At 46.3% G+C, this 23,426-nt stretch overlaps 2 protein-coding genes across 7 annotated transcripts in view; one reads left to right on the top strand and one right to left on the bottom strand.

Annotated features, from left to right (window-relative positions):
* The window catches only part of LOC150065166 (semaphorin-4D-like), a 17,590-nt gene extending 15,731 nt beyond the window's left edge, over positions 1–1,859 (top strand). Inside the window, exons 12-13 of the mRNA XM_090329319.1 lie at positions 1,518–1,693; positions 1,766–1,859. Of these exons, the coding sequence (XP_090185445.1) occupies positions 1,518–1,693; positions 1,766–1,850 (261 nt within the window). The 3' untranslated portion in view covers positions 1,851–1,859. The remainder of the gene's footprint in view (positions 1–1,517; positions 1,694–1,765) is intronic.
* LOC150065165 (semaphorin-4D-like) lies at positions 764–23,426 on the bottom strand. Of its 6 annotated transcripts, none has more exons than XM_090329752.1 (6): positions 23,321–23,426; positions 22,843–22,936; positions 17,630–17,805; positions 17,391–17,547; positions 15,802–16,023; positions 764–1,129 (listed from the first exon to the last, which is right to left on the bottom strand). In XM_090329752.1, the coding sequence occupies exons 2-5, from the start codon at positions 22,903–22,905 to the stop codon at positions 15,910–15,912; spliced, it is 510 nt and encodes a 169-aa protein (XP_090185878.1). In that variant the 5' UTR covers positions 22,906–22,936; positions 23,321–23,426; the 3' UTR covers positions 764–1,129; positions 15,802–15,909. The 6 variants fall into 6 exon arrangements, with proteins under 6 accessions (XP_090185878.1, XP_090185881.1, XP_090185880.1 ...); XM_090329755.1 differs by lacking the exon at positions 23,321–23,426 and adding an exon at positions 21,218–21,331 and having other exon boundaries at positions 22,891–23,121; XM_090329754.1 differs by lacking the exon at positions 23,321–23,426 and adding an exon at positions 21,218–21,331 and having other exon boundaries at positions 22,843–23,120.

Below are 23,426 nucleotides of genomic sequence, written 5' to 3'. Positions count from 1 at the left end.
AGCTATGCTTATTGCTCCATTTAGCCATAGACAAGTCCTCAAATAGCAAGCCTGAATGTTGACACCAAGTTCAGCTTGTCCTAAACTTTTCAAAGTTCAGCAATTGTTTTACATACACATAGATGTGTTTAAATGCACATGCGTGTGCACACACACACACACACGCACACACACACTTACCTGGAAGACTGTTTAGAAACAGCTCGTATGCAGAAATGGCTATGTATAGCCTGAAATGGCCTTTTGGCTGTGGGTTGTGGTGCCACTCAGTTTGACAGCTCCCGTGGATTATTGAGAAGACCACAAAAATGAGCCCAAGCCAGGGGCTGAGTGGTGGCTCATGCCTGTAATCCTAGCTACTCAGGAGGCTGAGATCTGAAGAACAAGGTTTAAAGCTAGCCAGGGCAGGAAAAGCCATGGGACTCTTCCCTGTAATTAACCAGCCAAAACCTGAGATAAAGATGTGTCGTCTTAAAGTGGCAGTGAGCTAGCCTTGAGCGTCTGAACTCAGGGAAAGCATCAAGACTTGATCAACCCCATCAAACCCCAGGATCAGCAACAGCAAATGAGGAGTGGGGTGAGGGGAGGGAAATGGGGCCCAAGACATGAGAAAGGGTATAAATGTTTGTGAAGTAATGCACCTTCTATCTGGTGAATCTAATGTAACTCTTCTATTAATTATAAGAGAAAATATATGGAAAGAAAAACAAAAAGAATTCCCAGCCCAAAAGATGGTTTTATAGAAATAACTAAAGTCCTGATAGCCTGTGAGCATTGTGAGGTCACCAGGTCAGCTGCCGGACTTGACCTGGAGCAGGGGACATACGATGCCAGGGTCTCAGAGTCTGTGAAGTGCTTGTCTTGAGGTAGGTCCACACAGGAGCTCGGCGGCTGATTTCCCCTCTCAGGCACAGAGGAGTGAAAGTCCACTGGTGGTATTCCACATTGGTTTGGATCACCAAGCTTCTGCTCATTCTTTGCACATGCTAATGGTGTCTTCACACATGGAGCTGGACTCAAGCTGCAGGGATACAGTGCTCTGTCTGTGCGGATGAACTCTGTCATTTGTGCCAGAATGAGTTGTTCTTGAGCCTGTGTTGTTTGCTTTCTGCCTATGACAATGTCTCACCTGCAATGAGAGAAGGAAGGCAACCAGGGAGTCAGGCAAGGAGATCCCCTCCACAGGCCAGGAGAGTTAGATGGGGTTGATCAGCCTGCTCCTGAAAGAGAAACGGGCACAAGAGACTGGCAGAGGGGGCATTCAGGCCAAAGGCCCACTTAGCCTTGTCCCCTTACACTCAACACACTGCCTTGACTCTCACACGAGCTGTAGTGAAGAGTGGTCTTGGCTCTCTGTAGTCCTCTGACTGGATAATTCTGCCTTAGAGAGGCCTTTCTCCCTGCACACAGCACTCCAGGTCATTCTTATCAAGTTGCAGAGGGGCTGGAGGATCTCAGAACCCTTGTCTCACTAGGGTCTAGGTTAAGCCTGCTCTTCTTTGCTTCCATCACCACAGGGCAGCAAGTTTGTCTATGCCAGCTCCAACTCAGGAGTGGTCCAGGTCCCTCTGGCCTTCTGCAGGAAGCACAGCAGCTGTGGGGAGTGTGTGCTAGCGCGGGATCCGTACTGTGCCTGGAGCCCATCTGAGGATGCCTGTATGGCTCTCCCCAAGACCAGGGACTGCACCAGCAGGTATGGGCTGGGTACTGTGGCAAGAGCCTGTATGAGTGAGCAGGGAATGATAGGTATCCTTTTATTTTGCAGGACTTGCATCCAGGACATGAGTGGTGATGTGTCCTCATGCCCAAGTGAGTTCTCCCTCTTATACCATCCCATCAGGAACAACTAGGTCAATCAACCTCTCATATGTGTGTGTGTGTGTTTGTGTGTTCCCCTCCTTTAGCCAAGCCACATGTCATGTTATATACTCTGCTCCTTATTTCTTTGGAAAGAACGCATTGTCTGCAAGTACTCTTCCAGTTCTGCTTATCTGGATGTCAGTAAACAAAAACAAGTCGTATTAACGATGACAACAGAAAGTACTTGAGTTCAGGTGGGACAGGTCTCACCCCAAATCCACAAATCTGAAATGTTTTTAAATCTTATGTTGTTATTATAAAGGCAATGTACTGAGGAGTTACAGTTACTAAGGTAAAGAGTACATTTCTTTTAGGGCACTGTCAGCCTTTCCCTCCCTCCCTTTCTCAATCTGAAACATTTCGAATGCCAATGTGCCAAATCCTACATTGTAAGTATAATTTTCATGGGCAAGATTATTTTAAAAAAATTGTATACATTTCCCTTCAGACTATGCCCATTAGATTCACTTGAAACAAATGATTTCTGGACACCTAATGTGACATATACTTATATTCCAAAGAAATCCAAAACACATCTGATCTCAAGCACCTCAGACAAGAGCCCTACCATCCTTAACTGGTTCTCATGGCTTCCATCTGGCCTTGGCCGCCTCCTGGAGGTCAGCTGGGTAACCAGAGGCAGGGACTGAATGAAGCTGGGATTCTCTGTCCCATTCGTCCTCATTTCTCTGAGTAGACAGCAGGCTTCTGGAGAGGACAGATGGAAAAGAAGGGGAGACAGACACCCAGCGTAAGCCTCTTCAGGGTCAGCAGATGTGCAGCTCATTAGACCTCGGCCTCCCTGGCTGATGAGCTTTTTCCTGGGACCTAGAGTAGGAGATGAGATTTCTGCTGCTCAGAGCTCCCTTGTTTGCTTGTTCCCAAGAGCTGCTGTCTGGAGCTCATCTTACCATTTGGTCATGTATGTCTTCGTCTTAGTGCTCCTGAAGTTTCATCTTGTGCAATGGGTCAAAGCTCTGTTTAATCTGTGGAAATTATTTTATTTTTGGAGGTAGGTGAATATACTTGCAACCATAGAGTTTACACACCTACACACACTACTTTTTTTGTTCTAGGAGTAGATTATTACCAGAAGATTTTTTATGCCAAGCATTGTACAGCATACCTCAAATGCCCCCAGAAGTCCAACACAGCCCGGGTAGTATGGAAATTCCAGAATAACATGTTGAATATCATAGGATATAAATACAATTTTCCAAGTACGAAAAATTTGATCATCTTCAACCTGTCAGAGAGAGACAACGGGATATACAGCTGCCTGTCGGTGGAGAGGGTGGGCAACACTACCATCTCTCACATGCTGAAGAGATATATACTGGAGGTGAAAAATGGCCTGAACCCTGACTGCTAGGAAGGGAAAATGTAGAGTAACACAAAGTGCCATCCACCTGGATGATTTTCCCTCGATGCTAGCCATTCAGACCACCATCCCCCAGAGCCGTCATCTCCCTTCCCAAGCCTTAAACACCATGAAAATACTCACAACACAGTTCCTCCTACTCAAAGATGGCAGCGTGTCTCAAGCCAAGCGACCACGGCTCCTTCATGATCCCCTTCCTCTTCCTCCTCTTCCTCCTCTTCCTCTGGGCCTATGTCTGCTATAAAGGCTACTTGCTCAGATGGTGCTTGGAATTCTGCTCAGCCTGCTAGTCAGGAAGAAGCCCAGTTAGGATTGTTCTGACCTGGTGAAACTCATGAGCTGCTCCCAGCAGAATGGAGAGCAGTCCAAGCTGGCGCTGGACACGAGCAGAGTCTCCACAGAGTGACCAGACTCATGGACGACCAGTGAGCTCTCCACCAGACAAAAGCTAGTCAATGCCAAGTGTGAACTGAGGTTCACCAACTCGGATGCCCCGGGGGACTGAGGGCTAGTCGTGTGTACCCAGCCCCATTCCCAGTGACTTCTGTGACTGTTACTAAAGATGTAAGTGGGTAGTATGATTTTCATGCTCATCTTACTCTCTCCCTTCTCATCTGGAAACGTCCATTATGAGGAGAATTTTTATTCCATAACTTTATTTCTATGTCTATGTGACAGCGTCATCTTCAATGTGATGTGAATTCGTCATTTTTTGGTGCAGCCGTCTATTTTGTTAGTCTTGTTTTTGTTTTTCTATTTCGAACCCTACACATTGGGAATGGATCTAATAAAGTTGAAGTCATGCTGACCTGTTTAGACTGTTACTTTCTTATCCATATTGTTGGGTCTGCCTGGGAGAAATGATTCCTTCACTTGGCGTTCTGTGCACCCTGGAAATCCCCGCCCAGACTGTAACCCTGGCAACTGTCATGTCCCTCAGTGGGAGGTCCCCCAGTCTGAAGTATTTCTTCATCCTCTGAGGTCACATCCGCTTCCGCTGTGGCCACACTCCTCCCCCCTATATAATGTCTCACTTCCGGCCATAAGCTCACTTTCTTCCGCCTGACTCCATCTTGTGCGGCTGTAGGTCTGTTTTCTCTCTTTCTCTCTCTCAATAAACCTTCACCTCTTAAACTGCGTGGAGTTTCCTTTCGGCAAGCCTTACATTTGCTGCCTGAACCGGGGACACCTCCCAGGCACAACAGCTGACCTGGACAGTCCTCCCCCAGGGCTTTCGGGGCCGCCCTCACCTTTTTGGACAAGCATTAGCAAGGGATCTCCTTTCTCTTCAAGTGTCTCCTAGTGTCATCCTTCAGTATGTGGATGACCTCTTGCTCTGCAGCCCCTCCCTTGAGCTGGCTCATCAACATACAGCTGACCTCCTTAACTTTCTACTGTCCAAAGGATATAGAGTCTCCTCTTCCAAGGCCCAGATAACAAAGCCAGAGGTACCATATCTGGGTCTGTCCATAACTCCCACTGAGAGCAGAATTACTCTTGACAGAAAAGCCTCTCTCTGGCCCTCAAACCAAGGAGGACATTCTTTCCTTCCTGGGACTGGCAGGCTTTCTTCATATTTGGATACCTGGCTTTACTACCTTGGCCAAACCGCTTTATGAGGCAGACAAGGGCTCCCAACAAGAGCCACCAGACCACACAAATCCCACTGATAGCCCATTTAAAGTACTGAAGCAGGCACTTCTTTAGGCTCCAGCACTGGCTCTACCCAATCTTTCAAAACCCTTTATACTCTATGTCACTGAGAGGCAGGGAATTGTCCTTGGGGCTCTTGGACAAATGTCAGGCCCATCTTTCAAACCTGTGGCCTACCTCTCAAAACAGCTGGACCCAACGGTAAAAGGCTGGCCAGCATGCCTTCAAGCTGTGGCCGCAGCAGCTACTCTGGCTCAGAGGAGCACAAAACTCACATTCGGCCAGCCCACCGCAGACTAAAGGACCTTTTATCTCATAAAGCTCTGTCCTCCCTTTCCCCTTCCCGCTTACGGTTGTTTCATGCAACATTCATTGAAAATTCCAACTTCTCCTTGGAAAGTTGCCCCCCTCTTAATCCAGCCACTTTGCTTCCATCCAACTCTAACTCTCTTTTTCATTCATGTACAGAGACCTTGGCAGAACTCACACCCCATTTTACAGGCATCTCGGACGCGCTTCTCTCTAACCCAGAAGACACCTGGTATATTGATGGCAGTTCCACACCTACCTCCCTGGGCAGTCGGGTTGCAGGCTATGCTCTTGTTAACAATCACGCCATTATTGAAAGCAGCCCCCTTCCCCCTGGCACCACCTCACAAAAGGCAGAACTTATAGCCTTCACTAGGGCCTTAACCCTAGCTAGGGGTCGGAGGATTAACATCTATACAGATTCAAAATACGCCTATCATATTCTCCATTCCCATGCAGCCATCTGGAAGGAGCGAGGCTTCCTGTCCACAAAAGGCACCCCTGTCACTAATGCTCCACTTATCTTAAAGCTCCTGGAAGCGGCTTCCCTTCCCCAACAGGTAGCCGTCATTCACTGCCGGGGTCATGGGACAGGACCGGATGTCATCAGGGTAGGTAATTCAAAGGCAGACCAGGAGGCAAAGCTAGCGGCCCAGAGACAACTTCCAGCTCCCTTACTCCTGGTACTGCCTCCGATCCAACCCTCTTATACCCCACAGGAGCTCGAGGAACTTACTCAACAGGGAGCCTCCCAGGAAGCGCAGGGATGGAGGACCCTGGGAGGACGACTAGTTCTTCCCAAAACACAAGCAGACAGCTTCCTGTCTCAGATTCACCAGGCCCTACACATAGGATACAAGCCTCTTTCCCACCTTCTGAAATCTTTAATCTATTGTCCTGGCCTAATCACATGACTAAAAACTGTTACCCAAACCTGTCCTATTTGTTCCCTTACTTCCCCACAGGGCGGTTTCTGACCAGCTGCATTCCCCACACACCAACTCCGGGGGCATACCCTGGGAGAAGGCTGGCAGGTAGATTTCAGTCATACGCCCCCATGTAAGCAACAGAGATACCTTCTAACTATGGTAGATACTTTTTCAGGATGGATAGAGGCTTATCCCACAACATCAGAGACTGCAGATACTGTCACTTCTGTCTTACTAAAAGAAATTATTCCTAGGTTCGGTTTACCCAGGTCACTTCAATCTGACAATGGACCTGACTTCATCTCCAAAGTGACCTAACAGGTAGCAGCCTCTTTAAATGTCCAGTGGAACCTTCTCATTCCTTATAGACCCCAGTCTTCAAAAGGTTGAAAGAGCAAGTGCTCTCCTAAAAACACAACTCACCAAGCTTTCTTTAGAACTTCAGCAATCCTGGCCAGAACTGTTACCTCTTGCTCTCACTCGCTTACGTGCCTCCCCCAGAGTCCTACTTTTCTTAGCCCATTTGATCTAATGTATGGAAGACCTTTCCTCCTGGGAAATTTCCCCACTGATGGCACAAAGGCTCCATTAATGGATTATCTTCCTGTCCTAACTTTTCTTAGACACATGTTACGCCAACATGCTGCTGAATGCCTTCCCCAGCCCCACCAAGGCCCTTTCCCTTCTCCTCCAATATTTCCTAGGGATCAAGTCTTTCTCAAGACCCTTGATCCATCTGGTTTACATCCTAAGTGGACAGGCCCACACCAGGTCCTATTGACCACTCCTACTGCAGTGAAGCTCAATGGACAGCCACAGAGGATTCATCTGTCAAGAGTAAAGAGGGCTACTGCTTCTGTTCCTGAACCTCCTATACCAATGATGACACAAAGGTATGATTGCCCTTCTATCAGACCTACCAAGGTAAACCTGCCTCGTATCTCAGAAGAAGATGAGGGTGAGTAATGCCGAGCTAATTGTTTTCCCTTCTCCCCCTCCATTAGATATCCTCTGTATTCCTCTTCACCTCATTGCTTTTGTTATCTCTAAATCACTCAAGTTTTTCTTTCTTATCGTTTAGACTTGACCTCATAAGACTTCACTTGGACTTCATCCAGGGACACAGGCTTATTACCATGGGACAGTCACTGTTTCCTTCTCTTGGACGGATAACATCCTCACCTTCGTCCCCCAATATCGACGCCCCTTGTCAGCAGGAAATAGCCAGAAAGAGTCGGCGCCCCTTTATAATTATCAGAAAGTGGGAATGTTAGGTCTGCCTGGGAGAAATGATTCCTTCCCTTGGCATTCTGTGCACTCTGGAAATCCCCATCCAGACTGTAACCCTGGCAACTGTCATGTCCCCCAGTGGGAGGTCCCCCAGTCTGAAGTATTTCTTCATCCTCTGAGGTCACATCCGCTCCCGCTGTAGCCACACTCCTCCCCCTATATAATGTCTCACTTCCGGCCATAAGCTCTCTTTCTTCCACCTGACTCCATCTTGTGCGGCTGTAGGTCTGTTTTCTCTCTTTCTCTCTCTCAAAAAAACCTTCACCTCTTAAACTGCGTGGAGTTTCCTTTCGGCAAGCCTTACACGTATAACCACTCTGGCTTGCTGGCTCTGGGCCCTTCCTTTCCTCGTCTACCTATTTGCTTCCTTCTGCATTTCCTCTTTCCCCAAGTAGGGATGGAGCCAGGCTGGAAAAGAGGAACTAAGCATGATGTGTCTTGAGGTTCATGACATTGCAAGACTTGGCAGGACACAATAGGATGTGCCTTAAAGTGCTTAGCTTTGAGAAATGTGGCAGCATGTGATCTTCGTGGGGGCTGGCTATTTCATGGGGACTGGGCCAACTGATATAATTTTTTATACTTTCCCATCTATTTGTTGGGACAATATTAATGAAACTTGTGCCTCTCACATGAATATTTTCTCTCTCTCTGTTTAAAAGGTGACAAATGTATATTTTGGGACTCTATTGTACTGTAACATCTTTCCATAGAGGAAAAGGTAACAGTTGGTTGAGTAATTCTTCCAGCAAAGTCATTTTTAAGTTAATTTGCTAAATTTTGAAAAAATAAAACATGACACTTGGGCTTTAAAAAAGGAGTGTAATTTTTTCATATATTTTTATTGTAATTAATGGAAGGATTACATTATATTCACCAGATAGAAGATACATTACTTCGCAAATATTGATACCCTTTCTCATGTCATAGTCGCCATTTCCCTCCCTCCCTCCTCCCACTCTTCTTTTTTTGAAATACTTTTTTTTTTTTTGGCCAGTCCCGAGCTTGAGCTCAGGGTCTGAGCACTGTCCTTGGACTTTCTCAAGGCTAGAGCTCTACCACTTGAGCCTCAGCACCACTTCTGGCTTTTTCCTATGTATGTGGTACCAAGGAATCGAACCGGGGTCTTCATGCATGCTAGGCAAGCACTTTAACCACTAGGCCAAATACTCCCGGCCCTGAAATACTTTTTATTGTGATTAATAGAAGGGTTACATTATAGTCACCAGACAAAAGGTGCATAACTTCACATTGATACCCTTTCTCATGACATGGTCCCCATTTCCCTCCCACCCTCCATCAGATCATCTTGATTTTCCTCCTTCCCTATCCAATTTCAAATAACCAATTAAGCACATATAAAATATATCAGTTAACAAGGTGAAATATTGTAACAATATGAGATAACCAAGGGACAGCAAAAGAGATGAGAGATAACATAGTACATTAAGGACAGCAATCAAAAAAGGAGTGTAATTTTGTAAGCAATGAAAGCATGCAGGCTTTTGCAAATGCAGCAGGTTTAGAAATCCATTCCAGATGGAAATATGGTCAGTTGGAGACACTGATCTATGGTGGGCTGTGAATGACAATGACAGCAGGTTGTTCGCCGTGCTGCTCAGACCAGCTCACGCTTGCTTGTCTTTTTATGTCTTCCTGCAAAATAGTTCTGTGTGGGTTGGCAGGGGCTTGCCCAGACTTCAGGCTCCAGGCTGTGTGGTTGCAGATCTGATGGAAACTTTGAAACTTGTGGCCCCTACGTCATAGGAATGGCGGCTGGCTGGTAGTCAGTGACACACAGCGAGGGTGGCCTTGCAGGTGGAGTCACACCTCTGGGGTCTATAAATGGAAGTGCATACCAGCCATCCAGTTTTGATGGCCCAAGTTGGTGAAAGTTAGAAAATTAAGAGATACACTGGCCTGGGAATAGAGACATGGCAAGGAAGTCTGGGCACAAACAACCCCAAAAGATAAGAACTGCTCTGTAGACCAGAGGGAAGGTGAGTACTGTGGGGAACTTAGGTTACCTGGTTAAAGGGTAGGATTTTCCAAATATGATTGCATTAAAGACCCTGGAATGAGAAGATGACTCTAGATGGCCCAAGGGAGAAGATAGGCAAGTTTTAATATCTCCTCTTACTGGTGCTACAGAGAAAAGCAGTGACAATTCAAAGACACAGTGAGAATGAGGCTGACATTCCACTTTATGGAAAGGTGAAACACTGCACAAACATGACTAGACAAGGAAAAGGATAGTAAATTTGGGGAAGGGACTGGGCAATATGGTAGATAACAATTGTTTGTGCAAGGACCTATGCTGGAGCAATATCTAGTCTTCCTAATATGGGAATAGGGAAGCAGATGCCACATTTGTTTCCACATTTGCTGCCACATGGATTGTTCTCTGCAAGAGATTCCAATCCAGTTTCAAAAATATGAGATTGGGGCCAGGAGTTTGGCCTAGTGGTACAGTGCTTGCCTCGGATGCTCAAAGACCCAGGTTCGATTCCTTGGTACCAAATACATAGCAAAAAAGCCAGAAATGGTGCTGTGGCTCAAGTGGTAGAGCTCTAGCCCTTAGAAAGCCCACAGACAGTGCTCATGCCCTGAGCTTAAGGCCCAGGACTGGCAAAAAAAATGAGATTGATTTCAAGGTGTGTTAAGAATAGGAAGTTTGCAGGCACCGGTGGCTCATGAACATAATCCTCGTTACTCAGGAGGCTGAAATCTGAGGATCGCATTTTCAAAGTCAACCCAGGCAGGAAAATCCCTGAGACACTTGTTTCCAAGAAACTCTGAGTAAAGGTAGAATTGGAGCTGTCTCAAGTGGTAGATCACTAGCCTGGAACAAAATAAATAAATTAATTAAAAGCTTAGGGACAGTACCTAAGCCTTGAGTTCAAGCCCCAAGATTCCCCTTCTCCCCACCAAAAAAGATACTAGAAAGTATATACAAAAATGGTCTTTTCAAGGTGGAAGTGGCTTGCCTCTGAAACACAAATCATTACATCCACCCAGGCATTATACCCACTTAGGCACCTGGCAAGTTTAGGAGTGTGGAGTGTCAAGTTCCTATACAGGAGCAGGCTGTATAGGGAAAGCCAAGAATTATGACATGTCCCAGGATTCACTCTGCACATGACCAGCTAAGGAAACCCCCAGGGGAACAGAGTGAAAAACACAGTGAGATTAGAGTGCCATCGTGATGGCCAAAGGTATGTCTGGTCAGAGTAGCCCACTTTCAACTGATAAAACCAGGGACTATTTATCACTAGGACTACATGAAGGACATCAGATGACCAATACTCCAGAGGAAAATTAACCTTAGGAATATAGCTTGAAGCATGTCAGTAAGCAAATGAACAAGTCCGCAGGCAGAGAGAATGTGCAAGATACAGAGAGAGATGGAGAAAAAGAGCAAGAGAAGGATCGTTCATCATGTATACACCGAACAAAGGATTGTGCTTTTCAGGTTCTTTTTACAAATCTCATAGCTCATGTCCAACTGCTACCGATTGTGCTATAAAGGGGAACGTATGCCTTGCTTTTAGACAGAAAGGATGGCGTGTAGAGTATCCAGCTTTGGCTCTCTCTCACATGCCTTCAGTCCTCAGTAGTCTTCATGCCAAAGCAGCCTTCATGACATGAAATATTCAGATTCTGGGCCGGGAGTTTGGCCTAGTGGTAGAGTGCTTGCCTAACATGCACAAAGACCTGGGTTCAATTCCTTGGTACCATATACATAGAAAAAAAAAAGCTGGAAGTGGTGCTGAGGCTCACGTGGTAGAGTGCTAAGCCTTGAGAAAGTCCAAGGACAGTGCTCAGGCCCTGAGCCCAAGCCCAGGACTGGCAAAAAAAAAAAATCAGATCTACCCTTTGCTGTGAAGATGGAGGAAATGATCATGTGCCAAGAAATGCAGACAGCCTGGAGCAGTTAAAACAGGCATATGGTCAAGCCCTAAGATTTAGCCCAAGATTAAGGTTTACACCCTCTACCAAAGTCTAACTTCCCACAGCTTAGATCCATATACATTCATTTAGGAACCCAATGCTGCTTCCTAAAATCTGGCCTTGGTTCCACATGAGCTTCGCATTCCCTTAGAGATGAAGTCAAGAGCATCACCGCTGGGCTGTAGAATCAAGTGCAGAGTACCCTGTGTACCAGCCACGTTCAGACCGTGGATAGATAGGAGCCGCCTGGAATGTTTGTCACGGGCATTCCTTCAGTCTGCCATGGCTGAGGGCCAAGGCTGTGTGGCACTGTGGGAACTATAGGCATCATTTGGAGAGTGGTAGGGCAGAGGAGGAGGTTGGTGTTCTCTCACCAACCAAGTCTGAGTATGCGGGATGATATGGGCAGTGCTTAAAAAGGACATGAAGTTGACTGGCATCAGCAGGTAGGGTCACCGTCTGGGCTGGAGAGGGGGGTTAATGTAAGAACCAACGTGGTTGGTTCATGAATGTATTGTTTGCTTTTGCTTTTTGTTGTTCTGTTTGTTTGTTTCAGTCTCGTTGGGTGCAGAAATGAAGGGACAAAGGATAAACAAATGCAGGCGTGGTACTCAGTAGAAATGATGTAGAAAATGAACTATACAACTTGTGGGTGGGGACAGGAGGGGGCAACTAAGAGAAAGCAGACAGGAGGCCTTGGCCAAAAGGAAGTGGACTCATTATCTGTCTAATGAAATAAGCTTTCTGTGCAGCGCTTTAAGAATAAAAACAAAATTGTATTTTATAAGGAACACGTGTAAAGCGCATGGCTGTCTGAAGTAAACCCCTCCCACACTGACCCCATCACCTAGACACATAGCCATGGCTGTGCTGAGATCCTGTCAGCCACAGTGATCACCCTATCGACCATCTCTCCCTGACCCAGGGCCACTGGTCACACTCCTGTGTAGCTGCTGCTCCAGGCCTCTCCATGTGCTAATCACTCCATGCTTTATGACAACAGGCACAAAAAGGGTAAAGACACACACGTACACATCCACGTTTGCCTCCATCAAGGATGTGTGGAAGTTCCCCATAATTCATGGCTGACATATCCTCAAGAAGGCACTATTTTGTCCAGGGGACCAGTAGAACCCTTCTCTAATATCCTCACCTGTAGAGGTTTCAGCAGCCTAGCTTGGCCTGGACCCTGACTTCTCCCCATCCACTTGCTTACCACACACTTACACGGGTTGGGGTTTGAGTTGCTAGAGTCAGGAGGCTGAACAGAGCTCTCCGAGCTGGTTGTTGGCTGGTCCTGAAGCTTAAACACTGTCGGCACTGGGGTCCTGTTGCTGTATAAAGTCGCATTGCTACAGGTGCCCTTTGGGCTCTGTCTGCCAGGTATTTTTCAGGGAGACAGTGGGAGCCTGCCTTGGGTTGTATGGTGACTGATGCATGTATTTGTAGCGACTCTCTAGTCTACCATCACACCATGAGCATCCATCCACATGAAGGGCCACCTTGGAGTTCTGCCTGCTGTGGTCCCAGGAGTTTGGGGTCAGCTAGCTGCACTGGTACCCACAGGCAGAATTTCTAGAAATATCACACCCACGGGGGCTGATGCTTGTGGATCCCTGCTACAGCTGCTTGTTTAGATGTGTGTGTGTGTGTGTGTGTGTGTGTGTATGTGTGCTAAATATGTGGTGCATGTAGTTGTGTGATGTTGGATATGATGTTCCTGGAGAATGTATGTTATATGTAGTATAGTGTGTGGTGTTTTGTTATGCATGGTGTTTGATGTGTGTGGTTTGCATGTGGTAAGTGTAAAGTCTGTGGTGTGACAAATGGTGTCTGTGTATGTTTACTATGATATGTATGTATGGTATGTGGTGGGGTACTGGCTGTATGAGTATGGTGTAATGTAGTGAACACACAGCATGTCTGTGGTGTATGTAGTGTGTTGTGTGATAGGATGTATGTCTGATCTCACGTGTGGAGTATGTGGTAGGATATGGGGTACACGTGATAGATGCATGGTGTATGTGGTGCATTCAGACAAGAACTGAGCAAGTCTCTTGCTCTGTGCCACCTTTTGGTAGAGACAGGTATAGGCACAGCTCACAGCTTCTCACTGTGGAAGTGGTGCTTCACAAGGCTGTGGAACTCTCACGGTGACCCAGAGAGGAGGTGCCTTTCCTGCCAGTCTATGGGGAAGAATCAGAGGTGCAGAGCACATGGCTGGCTGCCCAGGGAAACAAGGCCAATACACAGCCCTCAGGAAATGGACTTGTCTACATTCTGTTTTCGTTGCTCCATTTTAGGTGTAAAAGAGGGTAGTAGCACTTTCCACAGCCAGGTGGAAATGTGACAGATGATGGTAAGCTACAATCAGCAGGGTGAAATCCAATACTTCCAACCTAAGCCATTCCTATACAACTCTCCAGGTAAAGGGTTTTGCTATACTTTTTTTTAAAAAATATTTTTATTGTGATTAATAAAAGGGTTACATGATATTTGCCAGAGAGAAGGTACATTCATTCACATACATTGATACCTTTGCTGTACTTTTTTGTGTGGTCATGGAGTTTGAATTCAGAGCCTGGGCACTGTCCCTGAGCTTTTTTTTTTTTCCTCAAGGCTCATGTTCTACCACTTGGAGAAACTGCTAAACTTCCAGATTTTAGGTGGTTAATTGGAGATAAGAGTCTCATAGATTTCCCTACCCAGGCTGGCTTTGAACTATGATCCTCAGATCTCAGCCTCCTGAGTAGCTAGGATATGCAGGTATGGACCATCCGTGCCTGGCCCTGCAGTTTTTATAAGGTGAACAGAAAAAATATGATGATGATTGTTTTTATTATTATTAGCCATAACAAGCTCATGGCATGCTAAAACCAGAGTCTAAGAGGAGGCCTATTCTATGTCTTCTCCAGGATAAATGGGGCTACAGGCTGAATTAAGGGCCTATAGGCCAGACTTCCAGCTTCCCATCCTCCAGAATCCACTGTCAATTTCTTAGCAGAAAACATTCAGGAGGAAGCAGGATGTCAATAATGAGCTATTAAGTATCCTATTGTTTCTCTTAGGAGTTCATACATGGACAAGTCTGTATTTACCATGACATAGAGCCAACACAGTCTGATCTCACTGGTTCAGGTAACAAGAACATTCCTTCCCATGATGCAAGGACTGTTTCACCTTGACACTGGCCTTGTGCTGTAGGAACTCAGTGAAGTTCTGTCTCCCTAGTTCTGCCTTCCTCCATTCTGAAGGCTAGCACATCTGGGCCAGGAAAAACAGCATGGCCAACACTAGCTTAGCCAGTATCACATGACAGCCCTGCAAAGCCACGCACCAAGGCAGCCACCAGACCTGCTGTCTGGGCCCCGTTACCTTCTTCAAAGACAATAGTAGGGTTTGAACTGGTTCAGGTTTCTGGAAAAGCTGTGTCTCCTCAATGACATGCATACCATTCTTTAGGCTGACTGCTTTGTACAAGGTGCCCTGATCTGCAAGGCCAAAACCACAGGTCAGTGAGGCAGCCCCAGAGGGACACACCTAGGTCACCAAATCAAGGTCACCAAGGTCACTCAGGAGCCAATACTCCCCCTTCTGCACTCCCAAATTACTCCCTCAATTAGATGCTTCGATTAAGAGGACAGTGTTGCACAAGAACTAAAAGAGAAAGCCTCTGACAAATAATCTATTCGAAACTCAAGTTACAGGTTATTCTGATTTTCTTACAAAGCATAAGCTTTTTTTTGCCAGTCCTGGGGCTTGTACTCATGGCCTGAGCACTGTCCTTGGGCTGTCTTAAGTCTAGTGCTCTGCACTTGAGCCACAGCACCATTTCAGGCTTTTTCTATATATATGCACTACCGAGGAATTGAAGCCAGGTCTTCATGCATGCTGGGCAAGCACTCTACCACTAGGCCAAACTCCTGGCACACAAAGCATAAGCTTTTATTCCTAGGGCATACAAATCAGCTGGGAAGTCCTCAGGGTGGGCTTAAGGCTCTGTCAGCTGCTGTGGCAAGAGTACTGGTCCTAAAGGAAGTGTATTCCCCCCATCCCCAGCCACAGATCAGGACCTATCTCAGCCTGGCTCCTTCCAGGGATAGGAAAAAAGCCTCTCAGCAGCACTTAGGAAATGCCAGGATGCTCAGTGCTCACAATTGCAGCACTCAAGGGTATCACTCCATTCCCACAACAGGGACTTCTTTGCAGGAGCCCATCCCAGATGCAGGCCAAGCCTTGAATGTTCAAACAAGCTCTCTAGTCACAGAGATCTGGAAGCCCAGATGCCATAATTCTTTCATGCTTTTATAACTACTTGGCCTACCTGAAGAGAGATGTCAGATCTACCCACAAAGGATCTTAAGTACACTTCCAGTCTCTTACCCAAGGACACAGACACACTTTGACTGTGACTTCCCCAGAACCTACCTGTGCTGAGAAACATGACATCATAGATGGTTCCATCCAGAGCCTGGGTCCTATCCACCACAATCTGGGTGTAGTTCACATCTTTTATGATGAATGTGGGCCTGTTGTCTATGGAGTCACTGAGTCATCCATCAAAGGGTGGTCTTGAACAAATAACAGTGTTTGGGTTGGTAAATTCAAAGAGCTGGTGTAGTTGGCTGCATGTGTCTCGCTGTTGATGCACTGTGAAGGGAAAAGTTTCCCTGGTGAACATGCCTGTCCATCACCAATCAAGGACAGCGCTGGGAATCATGTAAAGTATAGCACTGAGGGATCCACACTGACTAGTCTCCAAAGAATGGTGACAGAGGATAGCTAAAGAACTTCTTCCCAGAAGCCAGAGGATGCAACTCACGTCCATACAATGTGACTGATTTTGACAGATCATCAGTGTATAGAATTAACTACCAGTGAACAAATTTCCAAACTTTGGAAATTAAAGGCATGTTGTCATAATAATTTTCCCATAAAGATGAGGATTCTAACAAACACTGACAAAAAACAGTCTAATGTTAAATAAGAGTAAGCAACTTTTTTCTTCTAGAGGCCATTTTGGATATTTATAACATCATTCTCCAGCCATTTAATATTATCAATAATAGACAGGCAGGCTAGAGACAACCAATAAGACCGACTGGAAGTTTTCATGGCTGCCCCATCATGTGCCAAATAATTTCTCAGGTTGTATATGACCCTCAGACTGGGCATTCCCACCATAATAACAGAGAAAGAGGAAAAATGGTGCCAGCTTCCTAAAATTTGGGACCTTCCCAAAGTTAGTGAGTACAAGAAACTAATTTTTATTGAACACAGTGCACACAAAAGAAAGAACTGATTATGTCTGGTCAGGGCCAGATATCCAGAGCTGGTGGGGAGGGGTGGGGGAGACAGGTTAGGGCCCATTTACTACATGACAAACAATGAGTGGGGCATCCAAATTAGCTTAAAACTTCTTTTTTATTCTTTTTGTCTTAGAAGAAAATAAAAAGTGACTCCTATTGGGCCCAGAGTTTGGCCTAGTAGTAGAGCCTAGTAGTAGAGTTTGGCCTAGCATGCAGGAAGACCCAGGTTCGATTCCTCAGTACCACATACATAGAAAAAAGCCAGAAGTAGTGCTGAGGCTCAAGTGGTAGAGTTTTGGCCTTGAGAAAGTCCAAGGACAGGGCCCAGACCCTGAGTTCAAGCCCAGAACTGGCAAAGAAAAAAAAGGGACTCCTATTGACTAGTAGACAGAATAGTTCATGACAGTGAAAATCACTGGTAGAGAAATTATGTGTTTCTCTGCAGGAAACTGAACTGCATTGTGCAAAATCAGTTCCACAAAAATAGACAGTAGCACATTCCTTTGGGAAGAGTGTTCTGAGACTTGTTGCACAATATACAGAAAAGGGTAAAGTTGCCCTCTTTAGTTCTCAGGCCCAGTGGATGCTGGGCATGGTATAGACGCATGGTGGCCAGAAGACTCACCTTCTAGGAGGCCCTGCACTTGTGGGTCCTAGACTCTTGAACAGGGACAAAAACCTTTCCCTTAGAGCCCCTGCCCTGCTCACCTCTCCAGGCCGTGGAGTGGGCACCAGATCATAGTAGGGTACCCACTTGATGTGAGACTTCTCCACTGTGACCCTCTGCATGTACTTGCCATGAGAGAACACTGCCTCCACCGTGGATAGCGTGTAGGCACACACTGCTGACAGGCCCACGTTGTTCCTGCAAAGGAGAGGCCATGTGAGTGCATGAAGTGAAGCTGGGCACTGGGGAACAGATGCCATTTTCCCAGGGCAGCACTTACAGCTGTGGGGTGAAGAGTGCATAGAACACAGGCTCCTTGAGGTCTGGGGACCGCAGTATAAAGACATCTTGTAATATGTCGAAGGTCAGACCTATGTCTGCCTGGGAGCAGATCAGCCTAGCCTTCAGGAAAGAGGTCCACTTCTTCTGTAAGATCCTCAGACCCCCTCGGTCTCCCTGAAACCCCAGAGACAAGACATGGTAAGGGAACCTGGATGTCCCATCCGCATGTGGTCTGCATGCAGGGTGTAATACCCAACCTCAGTAGTTTATAGCATGACCTGGACAAGCCTTGCTGAGTAAAAGGAAAGCAGACACTTTCCTGCTAGCTCAGATCAGGCTTTCTGGCTCAAAATAAAACAAATAAAAATCCTCTCTCTTAAAACTCATCTAATGATAACTCATCTAATTACAACTGTTCCACAGCACTCTGAATGCCACTGGGTTCTGACTCAACGAGACTGTTTCTTGGCTCCTGTCCATCTCCAAATAACCTGTAAGTGAACCATATGGACCTGGTTGGTGGCAGGCAGCCTCTAGACATGAGACTTCTCTTGGATAAATGGATGCATGTCCTCTTTGACAGATCCAAATTTCTGATTCCATGCTGACAACTAGGTGGTCCTTAAACACTGTGCAGTGGCCAAGGGCTGAGAGGAGTCAACTGTGAACTCTCAGGACTTCATGGCTGGGAGAGAATAAAACTGATCTACCTTCTCTATGGTTACCTCCCCATGATTTCAGTTACAGAGATTGAGATTCTGTTCTATTTATCATTTATTACAGCTAATGCCTTATTTTATCTACTTTATAGACTAAGGCATATGTGTATAGGAAAACAGTGCATAAAGATTCAGCGTTGTCTGTGGTTTTAGGCATCCACTGGGAATTCTTAGAATGAATGGGTCCTGGAAACCAGTGAACTAAAAATAGAAGGCATGCTTGCCAAAGAATATAACATGAAAGAGTCTTCTTTTATCTGGGACACAATGCAAGCCTACTCCTTTCTCATCTCTACCATGTAATCATAGGAAGGCAAATGATGAAGCATGTAAGAAGCCTTTATTTTTCCTTCTGATGTTTTAGCAGACTCATAGGCATCTGAGGTCTGTGTGTACAGCGTGGCATCGATGGAGAGATAAGTGCACATCTCATCTCAGACCGGAAGTGAGACAAGATACCGGACAAGAAAAGGATTCTGAGGGGACGACAGAAGCCCTTAGGCCAAGCCTCATAGCATGAATTTGGTGGGGTATATTGCATGATCTTGGTCATGGATGCCATGCAAACCCTTATCCCCGTGCTAGGTGTCACGATTAGCCAAAGTAGGTCCATTGTTCGTATCCTGACAGCTATGGAACTACAGTGGTGGTGGAGAGTGAAGGCACGGACACCTCAGGCTGGGCTGCTGTTAGAGTGGCTCAAATACCTTCTGGGAGCCCTGCTCTTGCATTAACCATCCACTAGGACTGCCATGCACCATCCTGGCCTGAACAGGGGTGGTTCACTGCTCTGCAAGCTGGGAAGTGAGATAGCCATGGGTTAAGAGAAACCTGATAACTAAGTGAGCCCTGGCTAGAGAAGAGCTAGACAAACAACTCAGATACACACAGCACCCACTTTCTGCCTCGTGTGCTAGGCTGTTAAGGGGAGAGCACACTTAAGCCTCCAATTGTGTGTATCGGTGGCATGAGATCACTCTTACTGACTGGAGAGGTTCCAATAATGATCACCTCATGGAAAGGTCACCGGGCAACTGGGAACTGAATGACTTCCATGGAGGATTAGCTGCAGCTAATCATCTTTTGTGAGTCCTGATGTCACCCTGCCTTTCCTAAAATGCCAGCTAAGCTACCTTGAGGTTTGCTAACTCTACCCATGGCAGTTGTCTGGTGTTATGCATCTGCTTTTAAGACATCCTTGCCAGGCTGGGAGTTTGGCCTAGTGGTAGAGTGCTTGCCTAAGCATGCACAAAGATCCAAATTTGATTCCATGGTAGCACATACATAGAAAGAGCCAGAAGTGGTGCTGTGGCTCAAGTGGTAGAGCTCTAACCTTGAAAAAGGCCAAGGACAGTGCTCAGGCCCTGAGTTCAAGCCTCAGGACTGGCAAAAATTAAAAAGAACATACATCCTTGCCACCAATATCTCCACACACATATACTTCAAGCTTTGGGCCTGATAAACATTTTGAAGTGTAGTTCTCACTTCTTAGCCTTCCCTTACTAATTTGTGATTCATTCTTGAGTTGACTAAGAGCTCCTAATAGTGGGATTCTAAGTCCCAGAGAATCTACTTGGCACACTCAACAAAGCCTAACTTTTCCTACAGCCCTGGGGAGGTCTAAGGACAGTGCTAAGGGGTGCAGCCTGGGTGCCGTTGTCATCTTAGTTCCCGTGGACACTTGGTGGAGGGAGAGGGAGGAGGGAAGAGAGCTGGGGTTCTGATAACAAATATATGGAACCTGCCAGGCCTCTCAACAGTGAATGATATGGCAGGAAGGGATTGGGGGGGGGGCAGGAAAAGATGCTTTTCCAGGCCTGCTCCCACAGAATGGAAAGAACTTCTAGGTCAGCAGGGAGATCAGGGCTCACCTTGCACACTCTGGCAACGCGGGGGACCTTTAACTTGGAAATAAAGTCATACTCCATAGACACTTCAGTGAAGAAGTAAACCTTGTCATCATCATGCCCAGGACTATCAGAGCTTTTCCGGATCACATCCAAATAGACGAATCTAGGCTCTGCAGAGACACGAGACTGATTGTCCTTACACAGAGTGTGTCACCACCTACTCCCATGGTGTCACAGGCAGTCAGTGCAGCTTTGGGGTCAGGGACTTCCCTACAAAGATATCTGGAGTGTGTGCGCCATGTTGGAATCAAACTACAGAGCCAGGAATGGTGACAGTACCATGCCCAGTCATGTCTGCCTCACTGTCCCCAAGTTCAGAAAGATGGCCCTGATTCTGGCCCTACAAGACAATGTTCCTGCTGGAAAGCAGAGCCTCTTCTGCTATAAAGTACAGACCCAAACCAATTGACCCTGGCCAAACGAAGCAGTTGCTCTAAGACTCTGGCCAACTCTGAAGAGAAGTCAGCTGCCTCTTCATATCAGACCACAGTATCCATCCCCAAAGGTTGTCTAGAGGTTTTAAGGAATCCTAGAATATCTCTGGCCACTCCCCTCTCCACAGGAAAAAGCCAATCACCAGCACCTTACCACCTGTTCCCAGAGTCACACATAAGCCAGCTGTCATCTGGAGGTAGCAGGCGCTGGAGGTGTGGCATAAAACCTGAGCTTTTATTGTCATGCCAAAATAACTCCTAATGTGACAAATCTGAGTTTGTCATTAAGTCAAGGGTCAGTTACAGAAATCTCTCAGCATAGGAGGTTAATATGACCTTAACATAGTGCTCTGTTAGCATCGAATAAACCAAATAGGATGCCCTGGTTTCTGGCCAAGTCTCTGAAAAGTTCCATTGCCTCTAAGGTGTAAACAGTCCAGGATGCTGAAAGGTCAGGGAAAACAAGAAGAGAAGTGGCCACCCAGAGTGCACTGTAACATCTTACCATTACAGAGCATCTTACCATACAGCCATTGGATGTTGTCTTCTGCACGCAAAACATTGTGGGAAGGATTTCGAGAGATGGTGTACTGGCTTCCTAAAAAATTCTATTCTGTCCCAGAATATAGCTCTCCATCTTTAATACCCCAGGAACATGGAAGAGGGAGATTAAAAAAAATAATTAGAACAACCCCTCCTTTGTGGCATCAAGATAAATTTCTTTGTAACTTAATTAAGTACCACTGTAGAAGACAAAAGCAGCTTCCCAACTTCGGAGATGCCCTCTAGTTCCTGCAGCCATGTCTTTTCTTTGGAATAACAGTGGATGCCATGTTCAATTGCATCACTGAGGTTTCCAAGCAGTGACTGGATGCAAGCAACCACTTCTCACATCCAATGAAGGAATGACAAATGCACCTTTCTATACCATATGTTACAGAACCATCCCAAGTTGAAAACACTGTCACTTGAGACACACTTTCATTCAAACAACATAGTTTACCTTGCCAACCATACTTGTGCTCAGAACACTTATGTAGTCTATACGGAGGGCCAAAGCTCCTCACTCAAGGTCTGTTTTGAAATCAGGTGCTGAGAAACTGGTGCAACGCACTGAACATTGCACTAAAGGAAAATGTTGAATGGCCATACAACGTACCTCCCTTCATCATAGAGTGGAAAAACTGTGAATGGAATTATTCTAATCTAGGGACTGTATAGTAGTACACACCTCTAAGAGCTACAGGCCACTGCTGAAACATGAGACCACTGTAGGCAGCTCATGTTTCCGGGGCTAACCTCTCTCCCAAAGAGGAATGTCTGAACACTGATTAGCAAAGATGGATGTAAAGTAGTATTGCTACCTCAGTGGTGGCTATCCCTTTGAATGATGATTTCAACTCTTCTTCAGGAGTCTGTGCCAAAGGATAAATACCTACTTTTGAGGCAGCTGATATTAAAATGAGACCAGGGCCAGTCACCAGTGGCTCACATCTGTAATCCTAGCTACTCAAGAGGCTAGGATTTGAGGATCAAAGTTCTAAGACAGCTAGGCAAGAAAGTCCATGAGATTCTCATCTGCAATAAACTACGTGGGGGTGGGGGGGAAGAGAACCGAGAAGTAGAGCTGTGGCTCAAGTGGCAAAGTGATAGCTTTAAGCAAAAGAAGCTCAGGGAGAGTGCTCAGGCCCTGGAACTCAAGCCAGAGTATCAACATACACACACACACACACACACACACACACACACACACACACACACACACACACACACACACACTGAGATCAAGGGGCCAGCCCTAGTGGCTTACACTAGCTGTTCAGAAGGCTGAGATCTAAGGGTTATGGTTCATATCCAGCCCAGGTAGGAAAGTCTGTGAGACTCTTACCTCCAATCAACCATCAAAAAGCCATAAGTAGAGCTCTGGTTCAAGTGGGAGAGCACTTGTCTTGAGCAATAAAGCTCAAGGACAGTGCCCAGACTTTGAGTACAAACCCCAGTACTAGCCCTTTCCCTTCCCCATCCACACACACAAAGAAATGAGACCAGGGGAGAAAGACAAAAGAAGGAATTGGACTTCTTATTCTATGTGAGCATAGAACATTTGGCCATAAACTCCAGGGAGAAAGCCTGAGGAGAAGGACTCACCAACCATGACGGATGTGTGACTGTGTGCAGGATCGTAGGGACACTTGCCTTTGCCTTCTTCATTTCTTCCCAGAAGCTCAAAGGATGTTAAGTTCTACAATTGAATGAAAGCAAAGGCATCCTAAGACATCTGGATTTTCAGCCAGGCTTCTGGGGTCTAAGCACACAGCTGCAGCTGTCAGCAGTTCATTTTCTAGAGTGTTTCACCAGTGCCATGAATCCCCCGAACCCTGCCTTGAGCCACACTTCAGCTGTGGACAAAGAACAAAAAGGAGCCATGTGGGCTGTACATTCTTTTCACAGAGTGGTGAATCTTTACAGAGAAGCATCACTAACCACGCCCCACTCGCCCCGCTCCCCCACCGCCCTGCACACACGCGCACACACAAACACACAAACACACAAACACACACACACACACACACACACACACACACACACACACACACACACACGGAGAGATGTCTCCATGGCTGACCTCATAATACCCGCATGTTTTGGGGGTACAAATGATCTTATGCCTCCTTAGAGTTCTCCATTCTTCTTTAATCACTGTTCAGGCTGTTGTGAGCCCCAACTGACCC

The sequence above is a fragment of the Megascapheus bottae genome, chromosome 3 (genome assembly GCF_031878675.1).
Source record: "Megascapheus bottae isolate mThoBot1 chromosome 3, mThoBot2.hap1, whole genome shotgun sequence".
NCBI lineage: Eukaryota > Metazoa > Chordata > Mammalia > Rodentia > Geomyidae > Megascapheus > Megascapheus bottae.
The sequence above is the reverse complement of the archived record's forward strand: the minus strand, read 5'-3'. Positions and strand labels throughout refer to the sequence as shown.